The sequence below is a fragment of the Dendropsophus ebraccatus genome, chromosome 6 (genome assembly GCF_027789765.1).
Source record: "Dendropsophus ebraccatus isolate aDenEbr1 chromosome 6, aDenEbr1.pat, whole genome shotgun sequence".
NCBI lineage: Eukaryota > Metazoa > Chordata > Amphibia > Anura > Hylidae > Dendropsophus > Dendropsophus ebraccatus.
In genome coordinates, this window is record NC_091459.1 from 9,135,524 (window position 1) to 9,157,349 (window position 21,826).

General features: G+C 43.3%; 1 protein-coding gene across 3 annotated transcripts in view; it reads right to left on the bottom strand.

Moving 5' to 3' along the window:
• ARMC9 (armadillo repeat containing 9) overlaps positions 1–19,099 on the bottom strand; it is a 97,324-nt gene extending 78,225 nt beyond the window's left edge. The window contains exons 1-3 of one of the 3 annotated variants that reach the window (XM_069974460.1): positions 18,821–19,099; positions 8,234–8,323; positions 2,553–2,678 (exon numbers count right to left, since the gene is read on the bottom strand). In XM_069974460.1, the coding sequence (XP_069830561.1) occupies positions 2,553–2,678; positions 8,234–8,284 (177 nt within the window). In that variant the 5' untranslated portion in view covers positions 8,285–8,323; positions 18,821–19,099. The remainder of the gene's footprint in view (positions 1–2,552; positions 2,679–8,233; positions 8,324–18,820) is intronic. The other 2 variants (XM_069974459.1, XM_069974458.1) reach the window with 2 other exon arrangements.
• Between the last annotated feature and the right edge of the window lie 2,727 nt (positions 19,100–21,826).

Sequence of the window (21,826 nt, forward strand, 5' to 3'; positions counted from 1 at the left end):
GTAAATCTACAATAACAGAATTTAAACACGCCTGGGATAGACATATATCTATCCTATGATAATAAGAAAGAAAATACTAAAAGGGCGGACTAGATGGACCCAGTGGTCTTTTTCTGCCGACAATCTTCTATGTTTCTAATAGGGATGCACGATGCACCGAAAAATCGATACTACTATCGATTTTCGGGGCAAAAAAATGGTTCAATACCAGGATTTCCTGGTATCGATACTTTATGTTAAACTACAAAATAGCGTAGTTTAACATATAGTGCCGAGAACATGACAGGTGGCTACCTGAGCGCCTGTCATGTTCTCTCTGTGCCACCCCTGCGGACACAGACCCGGGAACCTGCGTGCTCACTCGTGCCCAGATCTTCCACCTACCATGCAGCTGCCGCCGGCAAATTTTCCATCGCCGCTCCTGCCTCTGACATCGCCAGCCCCGGAACACGTGTGTGTCACTGCGGGGTTGGCAACTGCGGGTCCTATGGGCTAAGATGAGGACCTTCCCCCCCCCCTCCACAGGCACCGAGCATGAGACACAGCTGGGCCGGTGAGTGTCTGAAAAGGGCAGAGGGGCAGCACAGGGTCGGCGGCAGGAGAGGGAGGAGAGCGGCTGAGAGCTGCATGGTCCGGGAGAGGAGAACGCAGGAGAAGGCTGGAGGTGGGGGAGGCGAGGAGGAGATCTGACAGGAGGTGGGTGGCTGTGAGGTGAGGGCGGCAGGAAGGACCGTCGGGATACTCCCGGGGCCGGCATCAGCAATGTGGGGGGTGAACAAAAGGTCGGCCTGGCTGCGACTGTGAAGGGAAGTGGGAGGGGGGCGGTAGCCTGCACATTACTCTGCCACCCGAATCCAGCTGGAATAGTGCAACTACAACCCCCATCATCCCCCTGACAGCTGAAGTGTATTACATGACTACAGTTCTCATCATCCCCCCTGATAGCTGAAGTGTATTACATGACTACAGTTCCCATCGTCCCCCTGATAGCTGAAGTGTATTACATGACTACAGTTCCCATCATCCCCCCTGACAGCTGAAGTGTATTACATGACTACAGTTCCCATCCTCCCCCTGACAGCTGAAGTGTATTACATGACTACAGTTCCCATCCTCCCCCTGATAGCTGAAGTGTATTACATGACTACAGTTCCCATCATCCCCCCTGACAGCTGAAGTGTATTACATGACTACAGTTCCCATCATCCCCCTGATAGCTGAAGTGTATTACATGACTACAGTTCCCATCATCCCCCCTGACAGCTGAAGTGTATTACATGACTACAGTTCCCATCCTCCCCCTGATAGCTGAAGTTTATTACATGACTACAGTTCCCATCATCCCCCTGATAGCTGAAGTGTGTTACATGACTACAGTTCCCATCATCCCTCTGATAGCTGAAGTGTATTACATGACTACAGTTCCCATCCTCCCCCTGATAGCTGAAGTGTGTTACACGACTACAGTTCCCATCCTCCCCCTGATAGCTGAAGTGTATCACATGACTACAGTTCCCATCATCCCCCTGATAGCTGAAGTGTATCACATGACTACAGTTCCCATCATCCCCCCTGATAGCTGAAGTGTTATTGAGCATATTATAAGATTATCACCTTCCTGATGACGCACTGTAAATGGTGCAAGCTGAGAAACCACCAAATTCAGTACCACATAAAAACGTGCTACTAAATAAAACTACAGATTGACCCATAGCCATGTTAGGAATCAGAATAGGGCTATTTTTTTAAGAACATTTATTTTAAATAATGGAAACTTTATTTATAAAGTAATATGGTTCGTACAGACCTGACAGTCGGGGGGGGGGGGTTCTCTATTGTGTTTTTTTTTTTTTTTAAATATAATTTATTAAGTATCGAATTGGTATCGAGCATTGAAAAAAAAAAGTTGGTATTGGTATCGAACTCAAAATTCTGGTATCGTGACATCACTAGTTTCTAACAGTGGAATGTTTAGAAATTCAAACAGCTCACAGCACAGCAGTAACCAGCCAATCACAGCAGATATGCAAATAGCTGAAATGTAGCAGCCAACAGAAACTCGTAGGTCCTTCACTCAATGCCAGACAACATTCACACAGTCACGTGTCCCCTATTGGTGAACAAAAGATGGCAGGTCCTTACGATTTTGCCTCGCTGTTTAAAATACAGATTTCTACAATTCAAACAACTCTCTTTACCACAGGCTGTGGATGTCACTTTTTTAAGGGATCAATAACAAAGTTGTTCCTGAAGGGACGTACCAAATTCACTGCTAAAGGGGCCGTATGCTTAAAGGGACTGTACATAAGTCGTTTTTAAAGGGACGGCACCAAAGTCGCTCTTGAAAGGAAGGTACCAAAGTCGCTCTTAAAGGGAGGGTATCAAGGGTTAAAGTTTCTCTTAAAGGGGCACTTTTTTCAAGCACTGTGTATTTTCTTCTAGAAATGCACACCTAGTTGTTATTGTTATTCATCATTTACTTTATTCTTTATATACATTTTGAATAGATTAAGTATGAATATTATCTGGGTGCGGTATTGCAATATACCAACCTGTATAAGTAAAGTCCTTGAATCCCTTGTGACGGAGCCATCACCTCTGGGAATGGGTTTTCCTTTAACCTTACACTCTCTTGTAAAGCTTTTCACAGTCTCGTGGAATTCTCCGAAATTAAGAAACTGAGGAATAACAAATAAAATAAAGCAGAACATAAACACTAAGACAAGTACAAGGCGGTGTAAAAACTAACAATCTGTATCCGTAAGAAATGTGATCACTTTCTATAGGAAGATTTTAATAGTTTCTCTGGAACGTTGTTATCCTATCTCCTTGCACCAAGGTGGCATTTCACATAATTACTTTGGGGAAAAGAGTATAAGAATAAATGTATATGAGGAGCGCCACATAGGCTGAGCTACACATTCCGGAAAACGGAAGACAGAGCACCAAGGGATTGTTTAATGAGGGGCCCTGCGACGGCCACGGGAGGACTAATACTGGTTCTGCACAATGCCCGCTCTTCAATCACTAGCAGTGTATATACTGGGAAAGTGCAAACCTTAGGCAATAAACTTAATTTATAAGTGCTTAATATTTAACAAAAATAAAGCAAAAACAAAAGAACACCAATTAAAACTAAGGCTATGTTCACACACAGTATAACAACTGCTGTTGCTTAGCAATGGACATTGTTATACTGCCCGAACACCAGACGATGTTTGTATGTTCCTGCGGCTGTCAGAGCTCTGAAAGCCACAAGAACATTTATTTCCACACGGCCTATTAGGGGTGCGTCTGCAAACGAATTAAGCATTGGTATCCATATACACCATGAATGGACAGACTGCATCCGCGTGTACATGAAAGATTAATAACAGCCATGAGATGCTCATTATTTTTGAATGGCAGTTGTTAACGGGCGGCATTGCATTGATCTCACTGCAATGCCACCCAGGCTAAAAAGAACGGATGCCGTTTTTATTAAAAACAGCAGCTGTTCTTAAAAAAAATACAATGTTGTGTGAACATAGCCTTAAAAAAGAACAGTGTTGTATCCAATAAATTATTGTAGACAATAAGTTACTCTTGGTGAGGAATGAGAGCAGTTATACAGGCTATTAAAAATTATGGCTGATGTGTGCAACAACCTTTCTCCCCCCCCCTCTCTTGCCTTGCCTCCCCTCCCCCCCCCTCCCTCCCTGTTTTCTAAATAGTTTGAAGTTGTATATTACTCATACTCTGATATTGTTAAAATGTTACATATTTCCATGCTGTTTTCACTCGCTACTGAATAAAAACAGATTTGATAAAAAAAAAAAAAAAAAATTATGGCTTAGGGTACAAACACACACACCGCATACGTAGCGTATTTACTGCTGCGATACGCAGCAAATACGCAACAGATTAGATCTAAATAACTGAACACAGCATCAAATCTGCTGCGTATACGGTGTGTGTGTGTGTTTGTATCCTGTAAGGTGTCACTGTCGTTATAACTTTTAAAACCTAAATCGGCAGTAGATGTGATATAAAGCAAGTTTGCAATATACATTAATTATTAACTTTTTAGTTCTGTTTTTTTTTTTAAACAGGAAGTCTAATGTTTTTTAGGTTTTAGCTAGCACAGTCTAAAAAGCTTCAGCAGACTGGACCTGGATACAGTAAGTATAGCTGTTATATAGCTGCCTTCAGGAGACTGGACCTGGATACAAGTAAGTATAGCTGTTATATAGCAACCTTCAGGACACTGGACCTGGATACAGTAAGTATAGCTGTTATATAGCAGCCTTCAGGAGACTGGACACAGTAAGTATAGCTGTTATATAGCAGCCTTCAGGAGACTGGACCTGGATTGCTGATAAGTATAGCTGTTACTATATATGTGTGAATGGGATCCTACCAACTGGGACTCACATGTGTGTTCAATTCGGCCGCTCCACAGCCCACATTCAAATTCAGTACAAAGCAACAAATGAACACACACTCACTGATCAGTGATTTTTTAAATTGCTTCTAACTTCTTTACTCTTTCATATATTTCTTTCACGGACAATTACATGTCTCATATTGAGCAAAGTCATTTAAATTTTACATCACCCAGTGGCAAACAGTAGCAGAGTCTCTTATTATGCGTCCTTAGTTCAGCTTTCAGCCATCAGAACACACTTCCCGGTTGGGAGTAAAAGTCCAGCTTCCATGCAGGGTACGCGACGTTTCGAGAGCAGCAGCTCCCTTTGTCAAGCCTAACTCATGTGTGACCCATCACCAATATATATACCCCGACCTCTCGCGAGATCTGAGATCTGTTTAAAAGTAGACATAAAATAAATTAGACAACATGGAAAAATATCATATTTCTAACGGAATAAACCTCCTTCTAGTTACTACATCATAGCTTCTTACAGGAAAACACTGAAATTACATGCTTCATTTAACCCTCTTGGGTTCAGTGCTTCCATCTTGCTAATCCAATACACCTCCCGTTGTAGTAGTTTACGCTGTGTCTGTCCACTATCGGTACACTCTACCTCCTCTAATATCATCCATCTTAATTCGCTGATTTGGTGTTTACAATGATGGAAATGTCTAGCTACACTGGTTTCCCCGAAGTTTTTTTCTTTCTCATTTTTTTCTTTCTCATTTTTTATGCTGATTTTTTGGGCATAGTTTCTTATTGCACTCCGATGTTCGTTCAATCTTATTTTCACCGGTCTCATTGTCTGTCCGATATATACTTTTCCACAGGGACATTTTAACATGTACACTACCTGTTTAGAATTGCATGTATGCCACCCCCGGATTTTGATTGGGTAACCCTTGGTCGGATGCATCACTTGATCACCTTTAATAATGGCACTACAGTTCTGGCATGCTAAACAGGGGAAAGTACCATTTTTTCTAGCTCTTAGAAATTTTTGTCTTGTTTGTTTACTCTTCCGCATATCTGCTCTCACCAGATAGTTGGCTATAGTTTTGCCTTTTCTGAAAATAAATCTTGGGGTATCCGCAAACAGTCTCCCAAACTTGGGATCAGCCTGAAGGAGCCCCCAGTATTTAAGCACAGTTTTTTTCACCATATTAGCATGTCCATCATACGTTGTGATAAACATCGGTTTAGAACTATCTTTAACCCTTTCCTTTCTCTTTCTAAATTCTTGTCTATCTTTCTGTCCAATTTCTTCTCCAACTTTTTCTATTTTTTGTGGGTCATATCCTCTTTCAATGAACTTTTTAGCCATACTTCTTTTTTTCACATCATATTCCTCTTTTGTACTACAAATTCTCCGAACTCGCGTGAATTGGCTACAAGGGATACCCCCAAACACTTGGGGTGCGTGACAACTATCTCTGGCTAGTAAGTTGTTACGATCTGTCTCTTTTGAGAACAGTGTGGTCCTCAAACTGCCATCCGTTTCCTTACTAACTTCCACATCCAGATAGTGGATTTTTTGTAGATCACATTCCAGTGTGAACTCAATGAGTGCATGTCTCTGGTTGAGATAGTGGACGTACTGCTCCAACTGCTCTTTCGAGCCCTCCCACACCAAGAACACGTCGTCCACATATCTCAACCAGAGAGTAACACACCCACTGAACTCATGAGACCACACATACTCCTCCTCAAATTTGTTCATAAATATGTTAGCAAAACTGGGTGCCACAGGGGACCCCATCCAAGTCCCCTGTAGCTGGAGGTAGTAGTCCTCCCCAAACCTAAAATAGTTTTTCTTAAGGATGACATCTAGTAGATTGGTCAACAGTCTAATCTTACCATTTTCTAAAGTGGCATCTCTACAAAGCTGTTCTCTTACTGCAGCGATACCTTCATCTGTAGGAATATTCGTATATAAAGATTTAATATCTAGGGTACATAACCAGGTGTTACATGACACATTTAAATACATGATTTTGTCCAAAAATTCGTTAGTGTCTTTCAGACAGTAAGGCAATTTTGCTACGACCTTCTGTAAATAGCTATCTACATAAACTGCTAATGGGTGGAAGATGGAATTAATCCCCGACACGATCGGGCGACCGGGTGGTGTTTTTAAACATTTATGGACTTTGGGCAGTAGATATAAAATGGGTACCCTTGGTGCATTATTTTCTAAGGCTCTCTTGAGCTCCATATCTATCCACCCTTCGTTCATAGCCTCTTCCAGCAGCATGTCGATCTCTGTTTTAAACAGTCCAGTCGGGTCCCCTGTCAGTTTTCTGTACACCTTATCGTCACCTAACTGTTTCGTAGCTTCATTAACATATTGTTCTTTGTCCTGTATCACCGTCGCCCCCCCTTTGTCTGCTTTTTTTACTACTATCCTAATTCTAATCCTATTCTAAGAGCTAGAAAAAATGGTACTTTCCCCTGTTTAGCATGCCAGAACTGTAGTGCCATTATTAAAGGTGATCAAGTGATGCATCCGACCAAGGGTTACCCAATCAAAATCCGGGGGTGGCATACATGCAATTCTAAACAGGTAGTGTACATGTTAAAATGTCCCTGTGGAAAAGTATATATCGGACAGACAATGAGACCGGTGAAAATAAGATTGAACGAACATCGGAGTGCAATAAGAAACTATGCCCAAAAAATCATCATAAAAAATGAGAAAGAAAAAAATGAGAAAGAAAAAAACTTCGGGGAAACCAGTGTAGCTAGACATTTCCATCATTGTAAACACCAAATCAGCGAATTAAGATGGATGATATTAGAGGAGGTAGAGTGTACCGATAGTGGACAGACACAGCGTAAACTACTACAACGGGAGGTGTATTGGATTAGCAAGATGGAAGCACTGAACCCAAGAGGGTTAAATGAAGCATGTAATTTCAGTGTTTTCCTGTAAGAAGCTATGATGTAGTAACTAGAAGGAGGTTTATTCCGTTAGAAATATGATATTTTTCCATGTTGTCTAATTTATTTTATGTCTACTTTTAAACAGATCTCAGATCTCGCGAGAGGTCGGGGTATATATATTGGTGATGGGTCACACATGAGTTAGGCTTGACAAAGGGAGCTGCTGCTCTCGAAACGTCGCGTACCCTGCATGGAAGCTGGACTTTTACTCCCAACCGGGAAGTGTGTTCTGATGGCTGAAAGCTGAACTAAGGACGCATAATAAGAGACTCTGCTACTGTTTGCCACTGGGTGATGTAAAATTTAAATGACTTTGCTCAATATGAGACATGTAATTGTCCGTGAAAGAAATATATGAAAGAGTAAAGAAGTTAGAAGCAATTTAAAAAATCACTGATCAGTGAGTGTGTGTTCATTTGTTGCTTTGTACTGAAGTATAGCTGTTATACAGCAGCCTTCAGGAGACTGGACCTTGTTTTATTTCACATCTACTGCTGATTTAGACTTGAAAGTTATAACACTGTTTGAAAAGGTTTGTGATGTGTAGAAAAGTGCTGTAGCCTCTTTACCGTTTACATCTGCTGGTACTTGCACACACCATATCACTGGGTATTACCATTGTGTCTCAAGGATCCAAAACACTGGGGCCCCCTTTAAACAGCTGATCAGTGTGGCTCTGAAAGTTTACCTAGTTCGCTTGAATCTATATTCTTAGGGTATATTTATATGTACAGGTAAAGGTATGGCAGGAAGTTACACCACAAAAAGGAAAAACAATGAAATACATGCAGCACCTTTCTTGTCTCACAAAATTCTTTAAAAATCTTGCAGGTATAAACCTTTATTAAAACATACTCTGTGGCATAGTATACTCACTTCCTTCACTAATCCAAGTAATTCTGCTTCGTATGCCAGAATATCACCCATTATAAGACAGTTAGGTCACTTTCTACATAGCAAGAAAATCTAAAAACAAAAAAGGACAGAGCTAATTATTACACAGTAAATCTATAATAACCATAATCCAGCGGAAAGGCTGATACATTATATAGATACAAAATGTATATAGACATAAGATGTATAGAGATACAGTGTACATATTATATAATATACATATGGTGTATTCCTACCAGTCTGACACAGTGCTCTCTGCTGCCACCTCTGTCCATGTCAGGAACTGTGCAGAGCAGGAGAGGTTTTCTATGGGGATTTGCTGCTGCTCTGGACAGTTCCTGACATGGACAGAGGTGGCAGCAGGGAGCACTATGTCAGACTGGAGAGAATACATCACTTCCTGCAGGACACACAGCAGCTGATAACTACTGGAAGGTTGGAGATCTTTAAATAGAAGTAAATTACAAATCTATATAACTTTTTAAAACCAGTTGATTTGAAAGAAAAATATTTTTGCCAGAGTACCCCTTTAAGTGCTATATTAGCAAGAAGGACCTATAACTTGGATGGCACTCCCCAGGGCTGGGCTGTTCTATTTAGTAGCGTTTACATCTGACATTCTTGTATCCAGACCAAAAGGTGTAATTTCACTTCAGGAAGATTTATTAAATGAGAACGCCTTGTACTCCGCAGCGCTCTGCTCTCTGTTCTGCCGACTCTTAATAAAGACTCCAAACTATGTCATTTAATTATACATCAAGGTAACATTATTATGTCCTGTCTGTCACTTTCCATAAAATGACACAGCTTCTGGCTATACAACAAGTGCAAGAAACAACACACTAATAGCTGCACCTTGATAGCAAAATTCATATTTACAGATGAAAGCCGGAAAAGAAGAAAAAAGAATAAAGGATCGGCATAGTAACCCATGGAGAACATACTCTAAGGGTAGGTTCACACGGAATAAATAAGGCGGAACTCCGTGGCCAAACTTTGTCACTTCTTTCAGTGGAGAGTGGCGGCAGCAGAGGAGCACGTGCTCTCCCATAGAGATGCTATGGCATACTGAGACAGGCGGAAGGTTCCACCTCGGAATTCCACCTAATTTACTGTGTGAACATACCCTTACAGGTTTGCACAAAAGGGATATTGAATAAACGTATTTTTACATTTCTGTTAAAATCTGTTGGCGAACATATTTTACAAAAGACAGGGTATGTGCACACTACGGAATTCCGGCGTCTCACCTCTGCTGGCGTCTCCGCTGGTCCCACAGGCTTCATACTATGGTTTGGCAGATTTTGCCGTCCATTCGAAGAATGAGCAGGTTCATTCTTTAGGCGGACAGTGGAATCAGCCAAACCATAGTATGAAGCCTATGGGACCAGCGGAGATGCGTGCGGCCGCCAGCGGGTGACCCGCCAGGATTTCGTAGTGTGGACATACCCTTAAACAATAAATCTGAAACAATACAAAAAGTTACCACATAAGGCTGGGTCCACACTACGTTTTTTGCAAAAAACGGATGCCTTTGTGTGCATCCATTTTGATCAGTTTTTCCATTGACTTCCATTATATAAAAAAAAAAACGGATCCGTTTTTTTAACGTACACAAAAAAGTAGTCAACCTCATTTTTGTGTCCGTTAAAAAAGAGGATCCGTTAACTTTTTTTTTTTTATAATGGAATTCAATAGAAAAACTGATCAAAACGGATGCACACATAGGCAAAAAAACGAATTGCAAAAACGTAGTGTGAACCCAGCCTAACGAAACATTGGAATGAGTAACCAAGCGTGTATACATTACAAAGTAGCCAATACAGGTTCAGACATTTTTTTTTTAAAAACAGCCAGAGAGGTGGTGGCTAAACATAACCTTTCCTTACCTGACAATTTTTCACTGTTCTCCCTGAGTTTAGTTATCGTTGTGTTTTGTTGGTCTATTTATCATTGCCCCAGTAGCCAGAATCCTGCTCCACACTGACGAGGGGCAAATACCCCGAAACTGCAGTCTGTGGATGGATGCCTAGCCTTGGTAACCCTTGTCTTATGTCGTTATACTCGCCACAGAGTTAGACTTTGACTTACAGGGGCCACTCTGGTGTTTCCCTATTTAGGTCCCAAAGCTCGCAACAGAGTGAGGACCTGAGGGACTACGTATAAGGGTGGTTTGGTGCTCTCCCCACTAGGAGGCACCCCTTGGCAATGGGCTTCCTTCTCTGGAGAGAGAGATATCTGGCTATTCCGGTGTTTTGAGACTCGTAACTCAGGCTCCATTGACCCCTTTTTTGCACATTCAGATTTTGTATGGGACAATCAGTGGAGACTCGTAAATGAGTACTCCATTGGAATTTTTCACTGTTCTCCCTGAGTTCAGTGATTGTTGTGTTTTGTTTTTCCATACCAATCTGACAGAAAAAAGAACCTCGGCATGAAGCTGTATAAGGGTGCACACACACACACACACTTTTTGTCCGGTGTTTTTCAGGCCAAAGAAAAACCGCCAACATGGCGCATGCTGTTTTTTTCATGCATTTGCAGGTTTTTTTGGGATTTTTTTTAGTGATTTTGACTTAACGTGTGAATGTTCTTGTTTGTGGTTTAGGCATTTTTGTGCGCTGAACTTTTTTCTCTCTCTGCCATGACGTGACCTAGCTGCTGGACCACATAAGATGACAAAATGCCATAAATAAACATCATACGCACAGCAATCCTGTTTTTGAGACAACCAGAATAATCTCGTTGAAGTCTATGGGCCAAAACACACCGCAGCTTTCCGGGAAAAAAAAAAAGCCTCCCCTTCAGCATGGTGCAATATGGAAAAACTGCCAAAGAGCCTCAAAAATGCCAGAAAGGAGAAAAAAACGCCACCCCCCACATAAAAAAAATAAACAAAAAACAAAAAAAAGCGCCACTTGTGTAGAGCAGATCATAAACTTCCACTGACCTCTAGCTAACATCTGGCCACTGGCGTTTTTCCGAGATTTTAAGGCAGTGTGAAGCCAGTTTTAGGCCGGGTTCACACTACGTAAAAACACAACGCCGCATGTCATACTAATTGCAAATAACGGCCGTTGTTTGTGCAACTACAGCCGTTAGTATGAAATACGGCCGTGTTTTTTTACGTAGTGTGAACATAGCCTTAAAGAGGAGCTCTCACCCCCCGTGCCGGGGTGACAGGCTCCCGACCCCCCGCTAGAGCCCCCTATACTTACCTGATCACTCCGTGTCCCACTACTTGATACGGTCTGGAGACGGAGAATCTCCGTCACCGGACGGTATCAAGAATCGGGACCCGGCGCGATCAGGTAAGTATAGGGGGCTCTAGCTGGGGGTCGGGAGCCTGTCACCCCGGCACGTGGGGTGACAGGTTCCCTTTAAAGGTATAACTATGTTCACTAACAGGCTGAAATGAGCTAAGATGTCTGACTCATGGAATATGCATAAAAGGGAAGATTATTCACCTAAAAATTAATTGCCAGCTGCTCTTACTCACCAAGTCCCCCTGAGTATTTTGAGCCGTCTCCTGTCTTTCTAGCTGCTGCCATTACTGAGGTACAAGTATTTCTAAAAGCTGGTCTATAACCAAGATAGGAAACTACATTTCCCATCATGCATTTCCCTGATTGGACTGTTTGTGTACTCGCTCCCTTAGCTTTCTTTCCTGCCCACTGCTGTCATTACTATTGCGCAGTAACACAGGACTGTTTGTTTTTTTTCACTGATTTTGCATCACATCATCCCATTATATATTCCATACTGGCTGACAATGTAGCAGAGCTAATGCGTGCATGGTATCTGTTTACCAGGGGGTGGGTGATGTTGTGCAGGTTTAGATCTCTGCTTGCTGACTGAATGAAAACGTTCTAGTTCCATCCAATCTCTAAGAACATCTATAACACTCAGAATATACAGAGCTGAAATACAAAGACAGGTACATTTGCTTTCATTCACTGACAGCAAGCAGAGATAGAACTAGAACTTTTCATATTACAGAAACCTAGGCTCAGGGACACATGTAAGTCTATGGAAGCAGCACAGGTGCATGGAGATGATGCAGATGATGTCTCCTGGGGGTTGGGTTACGAAGTCAATAGACAGCTAAGGCTGGGTTCACAATACGTATATTTCAGTCAGTATTGTGGTTCTTATATTGCAACCAAAACCAGGAGTGGATTGAAAACACAGAAAGGCTATGTTCACACAATGTTGAAATTGAGTGGATGGCCGTCATTTAACCCCTTAAGAACAGAGCCTGAAATGGCCTTAATGACAGAGACAAATTTTATGAATATGACCAGTGTCACTTTATTCATTAATAACTTCGGGATGCTTTTTCCTATCCGGCTGATTCTGAGACTGTTTTCTCGTGACATATTGTACTTTACATTTCTGGTAAATTGGAGTCGATATTTAAAACGAATATTTATGAAAAAACCCCAAAAAACGTGAAAAATTGTGAAAAAATGCATCCAACTTTGAAACTTTTTTGCTTATACAGAAAGTGGCTATGCCACATAAATTATATATTAATTAGCATTAGCAACATGTCTACTTTATGTTGGCGGCATTTATTAAACGATCTTTCATTTTTTTAGACTATAGAAAGCTTAAAACATAAGCAGCAAATTTCAAAATTTTTAGTAAAATTTCAAAATCAGATATTTTTAGGGACCTGTTCAGGTTTAGGCTGGGTTCACACTACGTATATTTGAGGCTGTATGTTTGAGGCTGTATAGCAACCAAAACAAGGAGTGGATTGAAAACACAGAAAGGCTATGTTCACATAATGTTGTAATTGAGTGGATGGCCGTCATTTAATGGCAAATATTTGCTGTTATTTTAAAACAACGGCTGTTATATTGAAATAATGGAAGTTATTTACCGTTATATGGCGGCCATCCACTCAATTTCAACATTGTGTGAACAGATCCTTTCTGGGTTTTCAATCCACTCCTGGTTTTGGTTGCTATGAGGACCTGACATGAGGACCAAATACAGCCTGAAATATACATAGTGTGAACCCAGCCTAATTAAAGTGTATTTGAGGGGCCTGTATGTTAGAAAGCCCCACGAAGCACCCCATTTCAGAAACTGCACCCCCCAAGCTCTGCAAAAGCACATCCAGAAAGTGTTTTAACCCTTTAGGGGAGTTATAGAAATAAAAGCCAAGTGTGTAAGAAATTTGAAAATGTTAATTTTCTGTGCAGAGATTTTATTGTAATCCAATATTTTTAATATTTATAAACTTATTACTAGAGAAATTCACCCCAATATTGATTGCCCCATTTCTGCAGTTTATAGAAATACCCCATATGTGGCCCTAATGCATTGTTTGACGGAACCACAAGCCTCAGATACAAAGGAGCGCCTAGTGCATTTCAATGGCTCCGTTATATTTGGTCATTTCTGACTGTACCACTTCAGGTTGGCAGAGGCTCTGGGGTGCCAAAACCTAAAAAACACCCCTAAAGGGACACCATTTAGAAAACTAGACCCCTCAAGGAATGTAACAAGGGGTGCGGTGAGCATCTGGACCGCACAGGTGCTTCACAGATTTTCCGAACAATGTGGAGTGAAAAAAGAAAAATGTATTTTTTACACTAAAACGTTGTTCTAGCCTTCAATTTTTCATTTTCACAATGGGATAAAAGGAAAAAAAAAAAAAACACAAAGCGTGTAGCGCAGTTTCTCCCGAGTACGGAAATACCCCATTTGTAGACATAAAGTGCCAAGCGGGCGCAGCATGAGCCTCCAAAGGGAAGGAGCGCCAATTGTCCTTTGCAAGCTGGATTTTACTGGAATGGATTTCAAGGGTCATGTCGCATTTACAGAGCCCTCGTGCTGCCAAAACACTGGAAACCCCCCACAAGTTACCCCATTCTGGAAACTACACCCCTCAAGGAATCTAACAAGGGGTGCAGTGAGCATATGGACCCCACTGGTGACGGGCACAAATGTGGAACACTGTGACACAAATGTGCCCGTCATCAAGGGGTCCATATCCTCAATGCACCCCTTGTTAGATTCCTTGAGGGGTGTAGTTTCCAGAATGTGGTCACTTGTGGGGGCTTTCCACTGTTTTGGCAGCACAGGGACTTTGTAAATGCGACATGGCGCTCATCATCCATTCTGGCTACATCCAGCCTCCAAAATCCAAATGGCGCTCCTTCCCTTCGGAGGCTTGCCCTGCGCCCACATGGCGGTTTATGTCCACATGTGGGGTATTTACGGACTCAGGGGAAATTGCTCTACACATTTTGTATGTTTTCTTCTCATTTAACCTCTTGTGAAAATGAAAAATTTAAGGCTAAACCAACATTATAGTGTAAAAAAAGTAATATTTCATTTTCACGCCATATTGTTTCACATTTGTGCCCGTCACCAGTGGGGTCCATATGCTCACTACACCCCTTGTTACATTCCCTGAGGGGTGTAGTTTCCATAATGGGGTCACTTGTGGGGGGGGTTCAACTGTCTTGGGGGGTTCAACTGTCTTGGCAACACAGGGGCCTTTTAAATGCAACATGGCCCCTCGAAATCCATTCCAGCCAAATCCAGCCTCCAAAAACCAAATGGCGCTCCTTCCCTTCGGAGGCTTACCCTGCACCCGCATGGCGCTTTATGTCCACATGTCGGGTATTTCCATACTCAGGGGAAATTGCTCTACACATTTATTGTTTTTTTTATCTTTTAACCCCTTGTGAAAATAAAAAAATCAAGACAAGATCAATGATTTAGTGTAAAAATTAAACATTTTTTACAATAAATGTTGGTCTAGCCTTGATTTTTTCCTTTTCCACAAGGGGTTAAACAAGAAAGTGAACACAAAACGTGTAGGGTAATTTCCCCTGAGTACGAAAATACCCCACATGTGGATATAATGTGCCATATGGGCAGAGGGCAAGCCACCAAAGGGACAGAGCGCCATTTAGAGGCTGGAATGGAGGATGGAGACCATGTCGCAATTACAAAGCTCCTGTGCTGCCAGGGCAGTAGAAACACAAGTGACCCCATTCTGGAAACTACACCCCATAAGGAATCTAACAAGGGGTGCAGTGAGCATATGGACCCCACTGGTGACGGGCACATATGTGGAACATGTGCCGTGAAAATAAAAAATACAATATTTTAATTTTCACGGCCCAAATGTGGCCGTCACCAGGGGGCCATATCCCCACTGCTCCCCTTGTTAGATTCCTTATGGGGTGTAGTTTCCAGAATGGGGTCACTTGTGGGGGGTTTCTACTGTCCTGGCCGCACAGAGGCTTTGTAATTGCATCATGGCATCCTCTAATGGGAATGGCGGCCATACCTACTTAGCTGGGGAAAAGGGACCATTCTGATTTATTTGGGGGTATTGGGCCAATTATTAGTTTATAAGGTTGAAAATGACAGGTGTCCATCAAATTCAACCTGTGTTGATCCAGAGGAAGGCAAAAAACCCTCGTGAGGCAGACGACAGTAGCCTCATCACAGGGGAAAAATTCCTTCCCGACTCCATAATGGCGATCAGAATAATCCCTGGATCAACGTGACCCCTGAAATAAAAATAAGGTACAGAATTTAGATAATGTGGAACCCCAGTGACGTGTGGTGCGCCTTGAAGCGATCCAGTATGCAGAGGCCGGGGTGATCAGGACAGGTGTCACACTGGAAAATGGTGTCCTTCCTGTTACACCACACTCTGCACTTCTTCTGGGGTCTCCCTTTCTCCAGTGTGGGGGACGTCACCTGGAAAATGTTGTCCTGGTGCGATACGGGGTCCCACATATCCAGAAGCGCTGGGTCCGCTCCATGGCTGCTAAATATTAGGGCTCTATTACTGCTTCTGATATGTTCGGATCGTGCCGCAAGCTACAGTAGCTCGGGCAGCGAGGGACCAGAAGAGGGGGCGCTGGTATAAAAGTTATCCCCGTACAGGTGGTGGTAACCTTTATCCAGCAGTGGGAAGATCAGTTCCTGAATGATCTCCCCACTAACTCCGAGGATGGGGGGGGGGGGGGGGGGGTTCATCTGGGGGCTGGATTCAGGTGTCCCTTCCTTCATACACTCTAAGTGCACGTGCACACTGCGGAATGGCGAAGGATAACCCTTTGTGCATTCCGCAGCTGGCACCCACCGGCGGACTGATGCAGGCGTGCGTCTCCGTCCGTGTCATAGACTCCATTCTATGCACAGGCGGATTCTGCCCTCTGTCCAAAGAATGAACGTGTTCATTCTTTGGACGGACAACGGAATCCGCCCGTGCATAGAATGGATTCTATGACACGGGTGGAGACACATGCCTGCATCAGTCCGCCGGTGGGTGCCAGCTGCGGAATGCACAAAGGGTTATCCTTCGCCATTCCGCAGTGTGCACGTACCCTGGATCTGTAAGTGTACCCTGAGGTACTCTCACAGAGTGTTTAGAATTTCATACCGTCATCTCTTATTGGGACGGTACTGGCGGAAAAGACGTGTCTGGGGGGCAGCGTACGCTACTCTACCCCCAGACACGTCACTGGATGATGAGGATGAGGATGAATGGAGGAAAGAAGGACCCCCCATTCATCCTCACTGGCTGTTTCGGTGTCAGAGGCAATAATAGTGTATGCGTCCGACACCGAAAACACCCTGGGGGCCATCTTTATACGGGGATTGGTATATGGGGTATGTAGTGGTGTAGTGTAAAACTTTATTCCATGTAGTGTGGTGTAGTGTAGTGTTTTTTACGTGTTTTTTTGACAGCAAGAAAAAATATCCCTACGCCAAGAAAGGAGCTGCTGATAAATGCTGCACTTATGTGCGGCACTTATCAGCAGACAGTGGTGGTAGGATATAGGGGGGAAAAAACGCCCCTACGCCAAAAAGGAGGAGTTGTTGATCAGCGGCCCACTTATGTGCGATGCTGATCAGCACTCAGCGGCGTTAGGGCGCAAAAAAAGAAGAAAAAATAAATTGGGGGAAAAAAAAAAAAAAAAATCTTTTTAACCCAAAGCAACTGATCAGTGAATGATATTCACTGATCAGCCGCTAGGGGGCAGTAGAGCAACGCTGCCGGAGATTGCCGAGGCCCGCCGAACCCGAGCGATTACGAAGATTTTTGACGCTGGACGACCGAACCCGGAAGTGACCCGAAGAAGACACGAGGACGGCGCAGACCGCAGATCGTCGCTCAGGACGCCCAGATCAGGTGAGTATGGTACACCTGCACAACACACACCTGTTCTGCACCCCTCAGCTACCTAGCTGAGGGGTGCAGAACGCGACAAAACTGTTTTTTTACAGTTTGATCACCATGATGGGCCGGCCGGTACTGGCCGGCCTATCACGTCGATCGTGGGGGTGGCATCGGCGCCATCTTTGGTGGGGACACTAATGGCGATTGGTGCTGTCTCGGACAGCCGTTAATCACCCCCCGTGCCGACGAGCAGAGATGGTCTGCTATGCATTATAGCAGGCCATCTTCCCCGACCGCTCTGTGTGTGAAGACACAGCGATCGGGGAAACATCGGGCGTAAGTATACGCCCGTTTGCGTTAAAGCCCACCCTGCGGGGGCGTATACTTACGCCCGATGTCGTTAAGGGGTTAATGGCAAATATTTGCTGTCATTTTAAAACAACGGCTGTTCTATTGAAATAATGGCCGTTATTTACCGTTATATGGCGGCCATCCACTCAATTTCACCATTGTGTGAACAGATCCTTTCTGTGTTTTTAATCCACTCCTGGTTTTGGTTGCAATATGAGGACCACAATACTGACTGAAATATACGTAGTGTGAACCCTGCCTAATGGTGCGTTTACACAGAGCGAAAATTCACCCAATCGATCGTGTAACGATTTCAAAGCAAAGATTTTATTTTTATAACGAGCAGCGTTTAGACAAAGAGAAAAATAGTTTTAAAAAAAATCGTTATTGCGACCATTTTAAGATCGCTTAAACTCATCTCACATGGGGGGGGGGGGGGGAGGAAGCTGAGCGTGGTCAGAGTGGACCCAAAGTAGAGGATTTTAGACATCTAGAGCGGGTAAGAATGAGAGAAAAAAAAATAAATAGGTAAAGGGTGCAAGATAGGATATACATGTATATTAGACATAGAGTGGTATTGGGAAGGGGGATTGTTTAGAATATTATTAACCCCTTTAATATTGTATTATCTGTCTCCAGATCCCAAAGGGCCCTTCTAGCAGTTGTGGGACTCCAGTATGGTGGTCATAATGTTACTGACAAAGAAGCATCACCTATTACACAATTCTGGTATAATCTACTATATACGCTCCTATCGGAATCCCAGACATAAGTGTGAATGAGGTCTTAGGCAGTGGGGGTACTATAGAGGCAGACAGACAGTGATGGGGAAGCTACAGCTCTATAGCTATTGCAAAACTACAATTCCCATCATGCCTGGACAGCCTTTGGCTGTCCAGGCATGATGGGAATTGTAGTTTTGCAATAACTGGAGGGCTGAAGGTTCCCCCCCATCCCTGACTTATGTCTATGTACTTTAGAGAGACATACAGCATCATAGCACTACAAATACCAGCACAGTACGGATTAGGACCCCATAGGGATAAGCTCACCGTTACCAGTGTGTGAAGCAATGCCCGGGCTCAGCGTGCGCTGCTCCAATCCAGAAGTCCCACAGCCTCACCAGGCCTAGTAGACGGTTACACGGTAACCAAGGTAACAATCGGTTTCCGGACACTTCTTTTTTTTTTTTTAATTGGTTAACCAATCAAAGTAATTGTAACAAATCAGCTGCTCACAACTGACCAATCAGGAGTCCCGTCACGGCGGCGTCTTGTACGTGCAGGGGGCGCGGCGTTCGCCGTTGCACACACATAGAGGACCGCACAATGTGACCAATAACATTAGTTATCGCCGCTGTTCTTTACACAGGGTTGGGAAAAAGCCCAGGAGGGTGAGCTGTTGGTCGGTACAATAAAGTTTTGTTGCAAAATAGAAAACCATCTGGAAACAAAGCAGTCGTTATGGTGACAAGCGATGAGTATGGAGTCACGTGACGCCACGGATGGCACCCCGTTGGGGTCAAACTTGGTCGACGACTGGTTCGCGTGGAGAAGGGGATGTAGTACAGCAGGGTATATAGAGGCTGCTGTAATTGTGGAGACAGAGCTGACTGAACTAGTGGCGGGAATGCAAAATGCTTATACACTTATAGGGATGCCTCAGTGAAATATATATTTTTTTATTTTTAAATCAACTGGTGCCAGAAACTTATACATATTTAGAATTTACTTCTATTTCAAAAATATCCTGTCTTTCAATACTTATCAGCTGCTGTATGCCCTGCAGGAAGTGGTGTAGTCTGACACAGTGCTCTCTGCCGCCACCTCTGTCAATGTCAGGAACTGTCCCCATAGAATCCCCATAGAAAACCTTTCCTGCTCTGGACAGTTCCTGACATGGACAGAGGTAGCAGCAGAGAGCACTGTGTCAGACTGGAGAGAATGCACCACTTCCTGCAGGACATACAGCAGCTGATAAGTATGGGGAAACTTAAGATTTTTAAACAGAAGTAAATTACAAATCTATATAACTTTCTGACATCAGTTGATTTTAAAGAAAAAGATAAATGTTTGCAGTTTAAAAAAAACAAAAACTTATTTCCCAGTGGTAAACACCTCTATGTACATAAGCAGGATGGATTCACAATGAATTTGTGATATGGCAATCTCATTATAACACAAGTGCAAGGATAGTCCCTGATACATCCAGAGGCCCCGATCATCCTACAGACGCCACATTGGTGTAATTCTGGCTTCTAATTTAAAGGAGAGTCAGGTGAAAATTTTTATTAAAGTATTGTTTTGCCCCTAAAAGTTATACAAATCCCCAATATAGACTTATTACGGGAAATGCTTATAAAGGGCTTTTATCCCTGCACTTACTACTGCATCAAGGCTTCACTTCCTGGATAACATGGTGATGTCACTTAATGTATAACATGGTGATGTCACTTCCTGGATAACATGGTGATGTCACTTCCTGGGTAACATGGTGATGTCACTTCCTGGGTAACATGGTGATGTCACTTCCTGGATAACATGGTGATGTCACTTCCTGGGTAACATGGTGATGTCACGACTCGACTCCCAGAGCTGTGCGGGCTGTGGCTGCTGGAGAGGATAATGGCAGGGGGATGCTCAGTGTCCCTCCAGTGCCCTGTGTCCCTCAGCATCCCTCTGCCATCATCCTCTCCAGCAGCCACAGCCCGCACAGCTCTGGGAGTCGGGTCGTGACATCACCATGTTATCCAGGAAGTGACATCACCATGTTACCCAGGAAGTGACATCACCATGTTATCCAGGATGTGACATCACCATGTTACCCAGGATGTGACATCACCATGTTACCCAGGAAGTGACATCACCATGTTACCCAGGATGTGACATCACCATGTTACCCAGGATGTGACATCACCATGTTACCCAGGATGTGACATCACCATGTTACCCAGGAAGTGATTTATATGATGGATTCCAACCAAGCCTTAAAAGGGTTGTCTAGGGAAAAAATAAAAAACAGGATTATTTAGTAATTGCAATCAATTCTCCCACCACCACCCCAACCCCCTGCAAGATGTCGGGTTTTAGAAAATGCCGAACTACTCCGTTAAAGGGGCACTCCAGCGGAAAAAATGTTTCTTTCAAATCAACTGGTGTTAGAAGTAAATTACAAATCCATATAAGTTTTCTATTTAAAAAACTCAAGCCTTCCCATACTTATCAGCTGCTATATGTCCTGCAGGAAGTGTTGTTTTATTTACATTCTGACACAGTGCTCTCTGCTGCCACCTCTGTCCATGTCAGGAACTGTCCAGAGCAGGAGAGGTTTTCTTTAGGGATTTGCTGCTGCTCTGGACAGTTCCTGACATGGACAGAGGTGGCAGCAGAGAGCACTGTGTCAGAATGTAAATAAAACACTTCCTGCAGGACATACAGCGGCTGATAAGTATGGGAAGACTTGACATTTTTAAATAGAAGTAAATTACAAATCTATATAACTTTCTGACACCAGTTGATTTGAAAGAAAAAAAATTTCCGCTAGACAATCCCCTTTAAGGTGAGAACTGTTCATGAAAACCTCTTAAAGGGTCCAGAATTGCAAAAACTAAGGCAGGAACTTGACAGATCGCCATTCAGGGTCCTGGGAAAGCTAGGTATAAGGCTTCAAGGTGACAAGCTGTTCTCTGAAGCTGCTTCTTCCATACCATACATATGCGACTTCAGGGGCCTGGGAATGCTAGGCAGTACTGCGGTGAGTTGTGTAATGAAAGCCATCACCCAGCTTTTCCAAAGCTCTGAATGGAAAGTCTGTCTCGTTATATATGATATGACTGTATTACTTCTAAGAGGCGGCCATTAGGGAGCTGGGAATGCTCAGTACCCAGCTTTCCCAGACTTCTGAACAGCAAGGCATATTATAGCCTGCTTCCTATTGAGAACTATTGGGTAAATCCCCCCTGTGGTCTCCATCTAATGTGTAATGGGAAATCCTCTTTTAATGAGATTCGTGCACATCTGCCTCAGCCCTGCCAGACACGCCGCAATCCGGGCGGCCCC